General features: G+C 34.2%; 1 protein-coding gene and 1 pseudogene across 2 annotated transcripts in view; both read right to left on the bottom strand.

Moving 5' to 3' along the window:
• Nucleotides 1–16668, bottom strand: part of TRIM24 (tripartite motif containing 24) — a 126530-nt gene that overhangs the window by 18713 nt on the left and 91149 nt on the right. The window contains exons 8-10 of one of the 2 annotated variants that reach the window (XM_077144127.1): nucleotides 13432–13549; nucleotides 11015–11283; nucleotides 5503–5676 (exon numbers count right to left, since the gene is read on the bottom strand). In XM_077144127.1, coding sequence (XP_077000242.1) covers nucleotides 5503–5676; nucleotides 11015–11283; nucleotides 13432–13549 — 561 coding nt within the window. The remainder of the gene's footprint in view (nucleotides 1–5502; nucleotides 5677–11014; nucleotides 11284–13431; nucleotides 13550–16668) is intronic. The other variant, XM_077144138.1, reaches the window with a different exon arrangement.
• LOC143679631 (vacuolar ATPase assembly integral membrane protein VMA21 pseudogene) lies at nucleotides 2623–5415 on the bottom strand (annotated as a pseudogene).

Below are 16668 nucleotides of genomic sequence, written 5' to 3'. Positions count from 1 at the left end.
ATCAAATCACTATACATACACTGAATGCTGAGCAAGCCCTGTCCTCTCATCTGATTTTTCTGAGGAATACCAAATTGAAGAAAAGGAACAACTGAGTACCTGGAATTATTAACTAAAAACAGATCTAGAGGGTGCACGTGTAGTTCAGTGGTAGAATGTTTGGCTTCCATGCGGGAGACCCAGGTTCGATTCTTGGATCATTCACCCCCTCTCCCACTAAAAAAAAGATCTACATAAATAAAAAGCACATGATGAAATTTCAAAATATGTGGGAAAAAGGAAAGATCCCATAAGATTCCAGAGTTAAAAAAAATCAAATCATAAACATACAAGGGATCTGGAATCAGAATGACTGATGGCTGAAGGATGATGAAACAGTACCTTCAAAATTCTGAAGAAGAATTATTTCTAATCTGGAACTAAAACTCAGGTAAAGTATCAATCAATTAAATATGACAACAGAATACACCTGCACACACACAGAAGGTGTCAAAATACTTACTTCTCATGTACACGTTCTTATGAAGCTATTAGTGAGGGAATTAACCATAAAAAGGAAGAAACAGCATATAGGAAACAGGATCCATGGATAGGAGGCTAAGAGAATACTGAGCATGAAACTGTACACCAGGAGTACAGGGTTTAGAACAGGTCAAAAGGCTACAGTAAAGTTTTTTTTTCCCCAGGAAGATGAAACTCTCATAGCACACCCAATGCATCTGAAACAATTGAGAGATTTATACCTATGGAGAGGGGTTTAGGGTATAGATAGGCACACAGACAACTAAGCAAATAGAGAGCAGAAAAGAACAAAAAACAAAAGAAAAACACCCACCACTACTATTAGTATCTTCAAGGAAAACAAAGTATGAACAGAAAAGGAGAGTAAGCATAGTACACCATTTGACAGAGTTCTGAATAGCATTTTTTACAAGGACATGATAATGAAAACACATAACCTTACTAAAGTTATGATATATTGGAAAAATAGGTGTAGGAAGGAGGCTAAAAAGGTACCTACATTTATGAGGTAAGGAGAGGATGATGATGGTGAAAGACAGCTAACCCATTTATGCCATGGTGGAAAGGAACTATATAATGTGTAAAACAACCTAGCACTATAAGCATATTATTTAGGAATAAGGAGGTAAATACTAAGTGTGTCAGCTGAAAGAGTGCTTTTTTCCCTCTCTCTCTCTCTCTCTCTGTAACAAGCCTCATAGAAAAATATAACTCTAAAAAATTACATACATGGACAATTTTTAGAAAACCAAAAACTAAATTAAAAAGAAATAGACAAACAGAAGAGACAAATTTTCACCTAAAGAAATCATTAAAGTATTGCTGGTAATGAGAAGCATGGTGCCATGTAAAGAGGACACACTTGGTTAGACTCAAAGGAGCTCCCCTATCCAGATTTTGCTCCTTACTAAACATGTGACTTTGATAAGTGAACTTCTTTGAGCATCAGTTTTATCCCTATGAAAAGAGAGTAAAACATCTGCTCTATCTATTTCACAGGTTGTAGTAAGGGTTAATAATTAGTATTAATGAAAAAGCTTCGAGAATTACAATATACAGTAATCCCTTCATTTTTAGTTACTAGAAGTTGTATAATTGGCTCTGTGTCTGGAATGATTTAGTTGTACTGATTTTAGAAAGAGCATAATGATCTATTTAGCACAGCCAATTAAAAGGTAAGTTGGACTATACTATAGAGATAATGTCTGAAACATTTTAACCTTGAAAATCTAATTTACACACTCCAGTTTAAAAACTACATGCAGAAACATATTAAGTTAAATGTAATTTCTTCACTTCCCCCTGCCCCCCCACCCCACAATCATGCTCTCTCTCTCTGGTATCTTCACCCTTCCTTTTTTATTCCCCTCCCCAGAATAATTACAGTTACAGTTTGTGTGTATTTCCAAGTTTTATTTATGTATACGAGATTAAAATACACACAGTACACACAAGTTAATATCTTAGAAAAATTCTGTAACATTTTCCCCACATAATATTCTTAGGAGATCACATAGATTACTGTATTTTTCAAATAATAGCTGAAAACTATTTCCTTAGCATGAATATACTAAAATTTGTTCAAGTAATCTTCTAAGAATTAAAATGAGTTTTCCACTATATTTCTTCTCATTTGCTCATTTATTTAGCTAATCATTCATTTAAAAATTTTTGACCAGCAAACATTCCTATAAACATTCTTAAAGTATGTATCTATCAAAACATGAGGAAAAGGTAAAGTAAACATGTGAGTACCTACAATATGCTAGGTGCTTTTCTTTTTAGCTTTCTTCTTATTTTAATATGTTTTACTTTTTTTGCAGTGAACATATATTATGGTTTTGTAATAAAAATAACAACAAAAAAAGAAAACATTTTTGGGGAGGTTGTTTTTAGATTGTATACAAGAGGAAAAAATGGCTAGAAAATATACTAAGGATTCTAAAGTAAAATCACAACTTTTTTTTCACCCTATCCAGAAAGGACCTCAAAGATTATCTAACTATATATATAAAATATATATATATAGAATAAAATTTGTTATATATATATAGATAGATAGATAGAGAGATAGATAGATAGATATAGATAAAATTTAGTTCTGATTAATAAATCCAGAAATCCCAAGTGATGAAATAATCTATTTTTGGGATTGTTTATACTTTCTAACTATGCAAAAATGAAGTCACATTTGGGTGGGCCATGGTGGCTCACTGTGGCAGAGTCCTTGTCTGCCATGCCGGAGACCTGGGTTCGATTCCCGGCGCCTGCCCATGTAAAAACAAACAAACAAACAAGCAAAAGTCACATTTAAACGTAAATTCTTATCACATATATTACAATGAAAAAAAATCAGCAGGAAAAAACTAGATTTTTAAATTGAGTTTATGGAGACCTTGCAATTAAACCATAATGTCACTGATGAATGACAGAGGCAAGAGTATCATTAACAAGTTGCTCTAAAAGTACAAAGCTTGCCTGCATGGAGCCTTCAGGGAGCAGGTTGATTGCCGAGGTGGTAAACACCTGGCTTTGCTCTATATCTTTAAGGAAACCATGTCTTCTCACATGAACATACATGATTTAGCCTAGTTTTTCCATAAAATAATGTAATGAAAGAGTCCTATTGATTAGGAAATCACATTTCATGCAAAATTCTTTGGTGACATTCATATTAACTCCAATGTCTACAACTTTAAGCAACTTTTTATTGGAAATGAAAAGCAAAACTCTGGTAACCTGGTGTTTTCATGAAAGTCAGGGTAAGTATTCAACATAAAAAAAAAGTTTAGATTTCCTTCACTGTGTAGATCTTAATACCTCTAGAGGAGTATCAGACAAAAACTAAGACAAAAATGCTATAAAATATTTTTTGTTGTAAAAACAATCAAATTCTTCCTAGAATTTTGTGACACTAGTTTAGCCTGCTAAAACTGCCAGAATCATCTTTTAATAAGGGGATTTATTTAGTTAAAAATGTATAGTTCTTTAGAGGAAAGGCAGTTAGCTTTCATCTGAGTTTTTGTCACATGGGAAGGCACAAAGCAATGTCTGCTGGCCTTCTCTCCTGGCTTCTGGGTTCCAACGGCTTTCCTGGAGCAACTCCTTTCTGCATCTGTAGGTGCTGAGAAGTATGCTGAGATGCTTTGCTCTCTTCTAACCTCTCTCTTTTAAGTCTCCAGCTAGTTAAATTAAACCTCACTCATTGTGGAAGGCACTCCCCTTAGCCAACTGCAAATGTAATCAGCTACAGATGAATTACATAAACTGGTGATTTAAGTCCATAGAAACAGAACAATGGGGCATCTTCAACTGGCCAGGTTGATACCTGAACCTAACCACCACAGTAATTAATTTCACAAACCTGTCTGTCATGATTTAACACTTCCATATTCTCATTTACAAATGAGACTCTTAGTTTAAACTGATTATACTAACCATTGTATCAGAAGGATCAATATTTATACTAGTCAAACATGACCCCTTAAGACTGATTTTAACATGTTCTTTGAATTTTATTCAAATCATCTATGCCCCCAGAAGCATTTACCATTTTAAAAAACAATTTAATGTTATCACAAGGTGATATTCACTTTAATCCTGTTTGCCTTCCTGCCACTGTTGTGAGCTTTCATTCCAGGCTATGTACACAAACAGGGCCATGCACCACGTGGACGGCAACCACTGCAACAACAGCAGCTTATTAAAGGCTTGTCCCTATTGGACATCCCCAAGGTGACTTCAAATATGTAAGATTTAGACGTGAAATATAACCCAGTAGGAATAGTGATCATTAAAGCAGTGAAGAACAGAAGAGTTTTCAGGGTAGATGCTGATGAACTTTAAATTCTGAACTCCAGTGACTACAGAGCATTCAATTCTGCCTGATCAAAACACTCCCTCTGATGTTGCCGCACCCGCAGGTGTTCAGTGGTAGTGGGCTGGGGGAAGTGGGCCACTAGGTGCTTTTTATGTACATTAACTCTTAGTACAGTTCTGAGAGACAGAGTTGATAGCTGGAGCAAATGAGATTTAGAAAGAATAAAGTTTACTCAAGACCACAAAATTATTAGGTAGAGTAAACAGAACTTGAGGCAAAACTGAAGCTTGGGCCCTTTTCACATCACAATGTTATCTCTGATGATGAAATGGAAATAGGTATGAATCTTATTTAAAATAAGTCAAGTATTATAAGAAAGTGTGGTAACATTACAGTAAAGCTGAATTGATTATACATACACATAGAATAAGATAAGTGTGTACTTTTAGAGTCAAACTTTCAAATCATTTGATTAATTATGGAAATAATTGAGATTTATGGAAATAGCATCATATTCCTTAATTTGGTCTTGGTGAAATCAGCCTTCAAACCTTAAGCTGGAAAGATGCTTGACACAAGAGCTTTAACAGACAAAACACTGAAGCAACTTACTTCTGTTAAGATAATCTAAAATCTAGAAAATATTTTTACCTGAAGGTATTAAAAATATAAATATTAAATTTTATATTTCTATGTACTCCACATTGAAATTGTGCCATATTAAGTTTCTTTCCAAGAAGAATCTTTGAAACACTTTAAAAATTTATAGTTCTCTTTTGCAGAAAACAACTATAATTCAAGGCTATGTTTCATCTATGTGTATTATAAGAAATTAAAAACTGTATTTGTTGGAATACTTTTGACTTGGGAAATGTAATGTGCTAATCTAAAAGGCGAATATGCCAATACTGCAAAAGTTAATTTAATACCTGACTCCCTGATTATTTTGTGCTTCTACTCCTAAACATGACTTGTTAATTACAAGGGATCAAGATGTTTTCTCTTAGCTTTGTCACTTTACATCTGTCTGTAATTGACCTTTCTGAAAAAACAAGCTTGCTCTTCCTCTTCATAACTTATTGTTTAATCTATACATTTAAGGTGATTTGGAAGTAGAGAGAAGCAGAATAAGCAACTGAAGAGAGGAGGTAGATATATACCTGTTTTATGGCTTGTTGAGCCAAGAAAGCCATCTGTAAGGGGTTGGGCTTTATTGCTTGTCGCGGTATATTCTGGTTTGATGGATATCTCAGTTGTTGAGGTTGGGAAGGAAGAACTGGTCCATTGGGTTTGGGGCTGTGGTTTTGAAAATTTATCAAACGTGGAGGGGGTTGCTGGAAAAAAAAATTACATCACTTAAATAACAATTACCTCCTGAAAGAAAATTACAGAAACCTTAAGTATTTTTTCACAAAACTTTTACAAAAAGATATCAACTCTAACATGGATGAATTATGTGTTAATATTACAACATGGATGTGGGGGGAGGGTACAGAATTTCAGATTTTGCATTAGCCATAAAAAATGAGTTTTCTTTGGAGATTTGCTAAGTAAAGATTGTAAGTAGGTTGTGCATGAGTAGAATGTAAGCCATGCTGGGAAGCAGGTAAAACTTATCTTTGGTACCCTTCTAAGTACATTATGACTTTCTCTTGCAAGGAACTGCCCTTTCCAAATCTCTTAAAACAGTGAAAGAGTTGGTAAAATAATAACTGATAATATTTATTGAGCAGTTATTAAATGCCAGGTACCGTTTTAAGTGCTGTACACGCATTAACTCATTTAATCTTAATAGCAATCCTATGATGAAGGGATTATTTCCATTTTCCAGATAAGGGAACCGACGTGCAGAGAATTTAAATAACTTGCCAGATAGTAAGTGATGGAGCAGCGACCTGAACTCAAGTTGTCTAGTGCCAGGTCTACCCTCTTAAGCAGCAAATTATTAATAATGAAAATAGTTATTAATATTAAAATATTGATAATGAATTTTAGACCTTATTGAGATCTAACTTATGCAAGGTACCATAATTAACATTTTACATGTATTATCTTATTTAGTCCCCCAACATAGGTATTATCCACATTTTACAAATTATGAAACTAAAGTTTAAGGAACTTAGATAACTTGAAATCACATAGCTAGTAAAAGACAGCACCAAGGCTTTAATCTGAATCTGGTCTGCCATATCCTTACTAAAAAGTGTTCTGGTGTTCAGTTGGCTGCTAAAATACCAATTAATTACAGATTAGGGGATTAAGTCTCTCATTTTTTGAGGGTAACCCTCCAAGGACAACATTGATTGATTATAGGATAGGAAGGCTGGGTGAGAGAATCAGAGGTGGAGCAATGGGGTGGGAAGGCAAGCCTACTTTGTCCCTACTAAGTGCAAGTCTTAGAAATTCAGACTAGAGTTTTAGAAGTCAAGTTTACATGCCAACCTTTTCTTGATTATACGATTCCCTCCATGGCTGGCAATTTATTGTGAAGGAAATAGTTCTTTTCAGTGTATCTTAAACTTCTCAGAATATGAATAGAACTTCTCAGAAAGTTGACTATTTTTTCTCATATTCACAAGGGGACAAATAAATAAGGAAATCTATGAAGTTGAAGTAGTGACACAAACTTTGACACCATAAAGGCAGAACTGTAAGGTATAGCCTTGTTTCCATTTTTTTCCTCTTTTCCTTCTCCTCTTTTGAGAATTTACTCTCCTATTCTGGAACTGGCTCTCTTTCTTTTTACCCTATCTCACAAATAAGGGAGCTCTGCTGTTACATGACTAGCTATTACAGACCTCGTGAAAAATAGATTTTGCTACTATGTCTAGACAAGTAGGTGAAGAACGAGAGAGAATCTCGAACTTTATAGCATAAATCTGAAACCATAGCAATTCTTTTTAATTCTTCTATAAAATTGTTGTGACGAAGTGTTTTATATCAAAGAAACACAAACAGGACGGAGTTGGGAAATGATAGTGGCAAACTTCTAAATTTATGATCTAGGGAATAAAATTTTTTTAAGTAGACAAGCACTAAAAATGTTAAGGGAGAGTAAACGTAGTTAAATATGTCTTTTGCCTACTTAATCTTCAACCTCATTCTGAGTAGAGGAATATGTATTGATTTAGTCAAGAAATGATATTTGAGGCCATGACAATGTTCTATGGTATGTGAGAGACCAGCTTATAGTCTGGTAAGAAGTACTGGTAATTTTTTTCCTCTTTTAAACTGTTATAATTGATTGAGCTAATTTCAAAGAACCTTGTGGTAGGGGAAACAACTTAAAGGAATAAGATCAGGGATCAGGTACTAGCCTAAAAGAAGTAGCAAAACTACTATTTTGATTAAATGGAATCAATTAATTTGCTCAAAACAGAAAGAAAAGGGGGAGAAAACGGAGAACAGAGAACTTAAGAGAATGACATATAATCATCCTCAGCCTCATAATCACTCTAAGTCACTTCATTATTTTTGTTTTGAATCTATTCTAGGTCAGTAATTTCTAACCCCAGTGCATGACCATGAAGGACAGATGTCCTTCTAATATCCAACCACTCTTTATGAAAATTCATCCTCACTTATGAATTAGAATATTTCCAAAGCAATAAATCTGGGTCAGGAATGAAAACTGTTGCTGTTAATTATGTATAAAATGATACATGTGATGGTGTTCTACAACAATCTTAGACCTGTTCACTGGAGTTTAATAGCATATACTGTATACTGCCAAACAAAGATATGTACAATGTCCTACAAGTTTATATCACTCAGTCATATAACTATGTATTCTATCACCAATTAAACCATGCTGACTGATCAGCTCTTTAGAGAAAGTAGAAATAAAGAACATGTATCATGTAAGTGATTTTTAGAAGCAGTGCTTTAAATTACCTGTATCCTATGGACACATAGGACAGACGTAGAGTGCAATTTGCACAAACCTACAAAGCCATGGGTATACATACATACCTATATATAGACAGGCATTTCCCCCCATGTGTATATAAATGAATTGGAGAAAACTAAGAATGCAGGTGGACAGGACAGCGTAAAAGTTTATAGAAGACAAAATGATGAGCTTCAATGTTTGAGTGAGTACTTAGCAGGCAGCAGATAAAAAATGAGAGATGAATGTGTAAAAGGAGGTCCAGGAGTCAGAGACAGTACACAGAAAAAGAATAATACGATTAGCTAATGACTATAAGATGTGAAAGTTATTTTATTTCTAAGTGTCAAAGAGAGATCATGTAGAGATTGTGAACATTATATAGATTATAACACTAAATCTCAGAGACTGAAAATAAGATCAAAAGCAAACTTCCAAGAAAACCGGACTAAAATCAGAGGCCACTTTTGTTTTACTGCTTATAAATACAAATAACAATTTATGAGAAGAAAGAGTCACAAAATATCTTTTAACTGCCTCAGTTTCCTCACTTCTTAATGAAAACATAATTATCACAAATGATGTATTCATCCATTTTCTTGTTAATAAGCTATTACATAAAAATCACTGTCATCTCTCAGACACTTAAGAAACTATAATTACAGCAAATGCTTAATATAACACTAGGCACTCAAGAAATATTAACTATTTCTTTTCTCCCCTTAACATTATCTCCAGAAAAATTTTAGTACTATTTGCAGTCTATCTTTAACACACCATTCTGCACCCTGAAGAGGTAGTTAGAAGAAAATTATTCCTCTATTTTCTAAACAAACTTTCAACTTTGCCAGTCGCACTCTGGGTATCTAAAGTATATTCTCTTCACTTGGAATACTCACCAAAGAACTCCTAAATTGCTTGCTCTTTACTTCCTAGAACAACCTAGGTTAAAACAAAGTTTGAGAGGAATAATCTAAAGGGCAAACTAGTGTTCTCCTGCATTTCACACATTTTCTTAATCAGATCACTAGAAACTATAAAACTCAAACGTATTACCTCAGACCTTCACAGAAATGACAACGTCAAGATCTACATATGCCTACAGATTTTATTGAGGGTTGAAATAAAAAGTTCTAGAAGACTATTCCCATGTTTTGTACAAATGCTAAAAAATGCTATTATCTCATTTAATTGCTTTTTCATAAAGAAATATTATATATTCTTCTTAGTGCCAGTAAAATACTAGTAAAAAGGTTCTTCTCTAATTAATTGGCCTACTTCCCTTTTCATTATTTTAGTGATAACGACATAGCTCACAGCATTTCCTTTTTGCTCTGGTTGACAGAAAATTCTGAGCTAAATTGGTCTTAACTACAACGCACACTTTATTTGACTTTTTTATTAAACCTGTCCTATTTCATGTGTCCTATTTCAACAAGTATAAATTAGAGTTGAGAGGTGATTCTGGAGGTTACCTTTATGCAAGCTTCAGCTAGATATTACAATTTGCCATAGTACGCCAAGCCCCAACCAACAGTATTCCTGAAAACCCTAAAGAATACCTAGGGATCTGAGATTCTATAAAAGTTTTACTAAGCTTATTTTTCAGAAACTTAAAACCTCCAGATTGTTTCTATGACAAATAAGCAGGGAAACTTATGAGGTACCAGTTTCTCCAAGAATATCAATCAGTTGCATCCCTCCTACCCCAAAATGTTGACACCCCTTTCCAAAATGAACTTAGAATGGTCATTGCCCAAATACCCCTGAAGACTGAGAGAATGATCAAATGAAAGAAAGGAATTGTAACAGAGAAGAAAGGATTTAACCGTTGATTATGACTACTGAATCATTATATAAATATTTCTTTTTAGTCTCTAATATATTGGAGTAGCTAGAGGGAAACTTCTGAAACTGTGAAACTGTAACCCATACCATACTTTGAAAATTCCTCCATAACTACTTGTTAAACTGTATTGTGAAATTTATCACTTTTCCGCATGCTTATTTCACAATAAAAAAATGTCAAGAATGAGGCTAAAAAAAGTTTTCTGACATAAAGTTATAAGTACAAAAAAGTATAAATTAATAAATGTAGCTGAAAATAATAATTTGAATTAAATTTTATACTCTTTATAAATCTTTATTAAATCTATGACTGCCTACATCTAGCCTAAGCAAGACTGTTAAACAATTTATATAAACCAGTTTATATAAATTTATATAAACATTTTATTAAAAAAAATTTGGTTACAAGTTAGCAGGGTTATTTCTTATATAGTAAAAAGAAGAATGCTCCATAGGATATTTGCTCAGAAAAAAATACGTTAAAAGAGGTAGATTCCTAAAGAACCATACCCCAGCCCTTTTCTATTTCATGATGTCCTAACATCTAAAATGCAAGGTGCTCTAAACACTGCATTCCCACTGAGAACATATTAAGTCATTCTAAAGCGTTAATATAGGAGTTTTGACTTACAGATATACAGATTTTCCTATTAATCAGAGTTATGGCTTACTTAGGAATACAAAAATTTATCCCGTTATAATTTGAAGACAATGAAGAGCAGATGAAAATAGAAACACCAGCTAAATCAACCATTAAATTCTTTTTGAGAAGGGTTAAAAACAAGGAGTCAAATAAGGGATCCTTAATGTGATAAATTTTTATAAATTTATATATTCAAGTCATGAATGATGGGTGCCTTGGCTCTTTTAAGAGCTGCTGAATACAATTGTTCTATCATTATCTAAGTTAGGACCAGGCCTGCTTCCAAATTTACCTGATGAGAGATGGAAGGTTGCTGGATGGACCCTTGCATTCTAGGGTTTGGTAAACCCACAGGTGCTGGCCTCCGTTGCACCTGTTGCCTCTGAGCCATTACCTGTTGCTGCATATGCTGGAGTCGTAATTGAGCTAGGCTGATCTGTGTTGGAAACTTGGATAACTGGTTTGAAGACAAACCACCTGGTGGCTGTGAATTCTGTTCCACGACAGGATTCTGCTTAGGCATTTGTGGCTGACTCTCTTTATCCTCGATTACTAAAGAACCTAATTAAAGAGAAAAGGTTAATTTTAAAAAATGAAGTACACATTTTAGTAAGGCTATTTTTGCTGAATTGCCTAGGAACTTTTTGGTCTAACAGAGGACCCTAAAGAGCTTTTGTTCATGTAGGCTATAGCTATTGAATTTACCATATCACAAATTAAAAATGAAAATTAAAAAAAAATTTACTCATTAATTCATTTAAAAGTCATAATAAACTCCAAAATACACATATTTTATGAAAAATAACTATTTTCCAAAAGAAAAAAATGTTTAGTGAAAAGGGACACTGTTTTACATTTTTAAAAATAACTTTATTGCCTAGTTGAACTCTATCTGCATCTGCATTTAATATTGCAATACACTGCTTAGGTTGAAATGTATGAAGAAAATTCAGCCTTACAAAGATATTTAATTGGAAAAGGAAGGACTCTGTGTTTCCTCTCAAAGAGCCTCAGACTCTTCAGAATTATTGCTGTATATCAAAAACAAACAAAAAAGCAAAACAAAATCTGATACTGGTTCTAAAAACAATCCTGCAAAGTATTTCTGATTCTTGAGTATCAGCAACTTGTAATCTTTCAAGTTCCTTATATCTTTACTATATCATCCATACTGTTTTAGTTTTCTGTTGGAGAATATTCTGACTGAGTTACAGCTATAGTTTTAGAGTTTAAAGTTGATTCTGATAAGTTTCATCCAAGTATAACATAAAGCTTGATTTCTTCAACAGCAGAAACTCAATTATTTCTGATTTATTAAGATTTACCTAAAACTTTACTCTTTATGTGTGTACAGTTTTAAGCATAATTCTTATATGTACCTATATCTACAGTGTATGTAGAAAAATACATATATCTCTACATACATGACTATTTGTATGTATAGATGATATTTGTGATAGATTTCTTGTATAGCTGAATGTGTGGGGTACATGGTGTGGCAAGAGATAAGTTACCTGTGCACGTTTTTCTAAAGATGCTTCTCTTTAGTAATGCAGGTGCAAATGTGTGTGATTCCAATTACCTTATTACGTATTGATATGTATATGGCTGTGTGCATGTCTCAAGTGGCCTTCAGGGGTTTCCTATCACTTTTTCTTCAAAGATTCTTTCTGTTCTTCCCAAGAATGGATCAGCTTTTTTTCAGCCTATTTATTTCTTCCTTTCCTGTTGTGTTTTGAGGGCACTGGTTTTTCAGCCATTTCTTTCTTTCCTACCCAGAATCTACCTTTGGGACTGAGAACATCTTTCACCATTCTGAAACAAAGTAAATGAGCCCCAAAAATGTCATCAAAGGGAATGAATACTGGTTGTTGAAGAAAAAATAATGTATAGGCAATTCTTAAGTTTCTGTTTGCCATAATTTCCCGATAAGAAATTAAAGGAGCAGAAAAGTCAAGATAGTTTCTACTCAGCAAATAATGTAACAAGAAAGCTAATGTAATAACTTCATGAAGATCTGCCTGCAAGGAAACTTTAACTCCTACTGTTCTTAAAATGATAGCTCCCTTTGTGATAACGTAGGAGCTCTATACTTAAGATTTGGGCATTCATCTGCATGCATGTCAGACTTCAATTAGAAAGTTCCAAAATAAACATTACCTGGCAGGCAAAAACAAAACAAAAAACAAAACTTGCTTATCCAAGATAAAGGAATGTGGACCTATTTTAGCAGAAAAAATTCTAAAAATAAAAATCCTACTTCAATGGCATTTAAGAATTAAATCATTCTGATAAATCTAGAGCTAATAGTAAAAACAGAAAACAGGAGTCTATAGAAAAAAGAACCCCTACATGCCTAAGCCTAGATAACCTGGGGTAAGTTAAAATAAAGGATGTTTTATATCATATATAAATTAATCATATATATATGTGTGTGTATGCTCTTTTTATGTGCCATGCCTATACATACCTATAAGCACATTAATGGAATACTAGCAAAAACAAGATAATGAAAACATTGAGGATAAAGGGGAACACATTCTCAGTATCACGCATGAGTATTAAAAATACTACAAATAAATGGCATATTTAAAACAAAATAATGAAAACACTGAGGATAAAGGGGAACACATTCTCAATATCATGTGATAATCATTAAGAAAACCACAAACAAATGGCACTTTTGAGAAAATGAACATAATGGCCTACCTAAATTGATAATATTTTGAGCCCAGAAACTAGGATCACAGTGAAACTGGATGATATTGTTGGTCACTGGGGAAGCATCGCACCTTGCTCGAAGGAGGTGTCTTAATCGGTATGTAATCTAGAAGACAGGAGAGAGACATGTAAACCCCAATACCTTTATCAGGTACATAATTTAAGGACCTAGCACATACACAAAAAATGGTATCTGGTATGTACACTAACACAATAACAATAAACAATCATACACAAGTTTTAAAAAGTAGAATACAAAAAAATTTCTTTCTCTAAAACGTAAACAGTTTTGAGGTCTAAGCTGGAATGTTAAATGCAAAACTGAAAAGTACCTTAAAGTGCTAGTTAAGGTAAAGTCAGTGTTTTGAAATATGTATAAAACTTCACAGAAATATCAATTCAAATCTTTGTAAAATAAATTTTTAAACATATCTTGCTTTTTAATTTATTTTACTTACTCCTTGAAAGGAAGGATTAGGGGTTAATGGGTTACAAGAATATGCATCATTATCTGTGCTTAGGCAATGGAAATAAAGCATCACTAGGCCTTGTAGTATATAGTTCTTATTCTTCTCAAAGCTGCTTTATTTATCCCTGCTGTCTCCCTTAAAACACCAAGCTTTGAATCTGTCATTGCACAATACTATCCACCCTCTCTTCGCATTGTAGTCCTGACTGGAACTGTAACTCCAGGTCATTCTCCCTCAGATCTTGAAAATTTTAGCTCCTGACTATCACCCATCTCCAACATTTCTTGTATCATTTTTCTTGATAATTTTAACATCCACCTAGATGATCCTTCTTTCCAGCTCATTTTCTCTATTGCCCACCTACCAATAATCCTATAATCCAACCATCCTACAAGCTCTTGTTCTTACAACTTTTCCCTGCCTTTTGATTTCACCCTGCCATTACTCTCTGTTGCTCTATATCTACTCATCCTTTTAAATTTCAGGGTCAATCATCATAATCATTTCCTTGCATATAATCCTTCAACTCCTTTTGTCTCTCACACATCCAATTATCAATACTTTCTTCCCTCTCCTTTTACTCCTTTCCCTCCTCCCAACATCCCTCCCCACCAAACAAAACAACTTTCAGTCTGAATGTAACTGAACTGATAGAGGGAATGCTCTCACTTCAAAAACATGACCATTTACTTCAGATTGGTCCTTAAGGCTGATTGGCTATCATGTGACATTTCTTTAGTCCATTCACTTTTCTATTCTCTTAAAATGGCTATTTCATAATGTCTTTCCTTCTTTGAATCTCTGGTATTTCTTAACCCATTCTCAATCCCAGCTGATAACCTTGCTTACTACTTCTCTGAGAAAACAGGAATAACCAAGGGACCTTCCACAAATTTCCACCACCTAACACAATCTGTGTTTCCTCTTGTTAAAAGTGATTAAACACCCACACTCTGGCTAAAGCCAATCCTCTTTTCACTTATATAACAGATCTCATTCCTTTTAGCCTACTCAAGAACATCATTCAGCAATTTTCATCCCTCTCCTATATTACCAATTTTTCCATTTTACTGGATCACTCCCCATCAACATATGAACATCTAAAAATAAAAACAAAACCCTTTATTCCTCTTCCCCTGGCATCAATTGCCCCATTTTTCTGTTCTCTTTTATAGCAAAACTCTTTAAAGACTCAACTGTATTTACTGTCTCCCATTCCTCTCCTCCCATTCTTTTCTGTAACTACTCCAATTAGGCTTTCAACAGCTTTTCACACAGGTAGTCACTCTTCTGTCATATAAACATTTTCTTTACATGCTTCCAAGGCCTTATAATCTCATGGTATTCCCCTCATTTCACCATTTGCTACTTTTGGGAGCTGCTGAGAATACATCTGAGTTCAATGCAAAATGTTTTTGAACTCCAATTAAGAGCCCAGCTCTTAATTGTTGGCACTGTAACTTTGTCAATATCCGTGATGGATTCTGTCTCCTCTTCTATACCACTATATGCTGGAATGCCCCAGGTCTCAATCTTTGGACCTCTCGCTGTTTTCCTAAACCCACATACTTTTAGTGACCTCATCTGGTCATGCAATTTTTAAATGACTCCTTAATTTATATCTCCTGCCTTGACTGCTTCTTTGAACTTAACACTTCTAATCACCGGTTCAACATACAGATCTGGTGGTTTAATCCGCATCTCAAATTTAACACATCCAAAAGGAAATTTTCTCAAGTTGTTCTTATAGTCCTCACTGGACTCCCTACATAAATCACTGGCAATACTCTTCTTACTACTCAGGTCAGTGTAAAAGTCCTGACTTCTTTCTTTTTCTCATGCCCACATTTAATATGCCAGCAAATCCTGTTGGCTCTACTTATAAAATATACAGTTAAACCTGCCAATTTTCATTAATTCCACCATGGAAAAGGAGGGAATGAATACTTGCTATAAGGTTCTAACTGGTCTCCCTTATTTCTTCTTTCTTGCCTTCGACTACTTACAATCCACTCTCAACACAGTAGCCAGAGTGATTATGTTAAAATATAAGTCATATTATGTCACTACTCTTCTCAAACTCTTCCAATGGTTTCTCATCTCACTCAGAGTAAAAACCAAAGTCCTCAAATGGATTATAAAGTTTGCACTATCTGACCTTTCACTATTTCCCTAAACTACTGACCTTGCACTACTCTCTGCTTGTTTACTCTGTCCCAGTCCAACAGGCTCCCTGGTCTACTTCACAAAGATTCCCACCTCAGTCTTGACACATTTTGTGTGCTCTGCCAAGAATATTCTTCCCAAACATCTGTATGGTTTGTTCTCTTTCTTCAGGTAGGTATTTGCTCACATATTACCCCCTTTAGATAGACTCCCCTATCTAAAACTGCAACCTGTATCCAAGGCACCCAGAAGCATTTCTTGATTTATTTTTCTCCAGGACACTTAATTGCATGTAAGAGTCTATATGTTTTACCTATTTTGGTATTGCCTTTCTCTCCCATCAAAATTCAGCTCAATGACGGAAAAGATTCTGTTTTATTTTCTGTTCCCTCAGCATTAAGAGTGCAGTCAGGTAACTTATTTGGGAATAAGAAGATGTGGCAAAGAGCAGCTGCTCAAATATTCCCTTTTCTAAAGTTTCCTCCTTCCTTAATTTTATACATATCTTAACAATTTTCTCTATCAATCATAGTTATAGTATGTTAACCAAAAGGATTATTTCAAAGAGTTGTCCTTTATCACTTTCAAA

This window comes from Tamandua tetradactyla, chromosome 1, assembly GCF_023851605.1.
Source record: "Tamandua tetradactyla isolate mTamTet1 chromosome 1, mTamTet1.pri, whole genome shotgun sequence".
Taxonomy (NCBI): Eukaryota; Metazoa; Chordata; class Mammalia; order Pilosa; family Myrmecophagidae; genus Tamandua; species Tamandua tetradactyla.
This window is presented reverse-complemented; position numbering and strand designations above follow the sequence as displayed.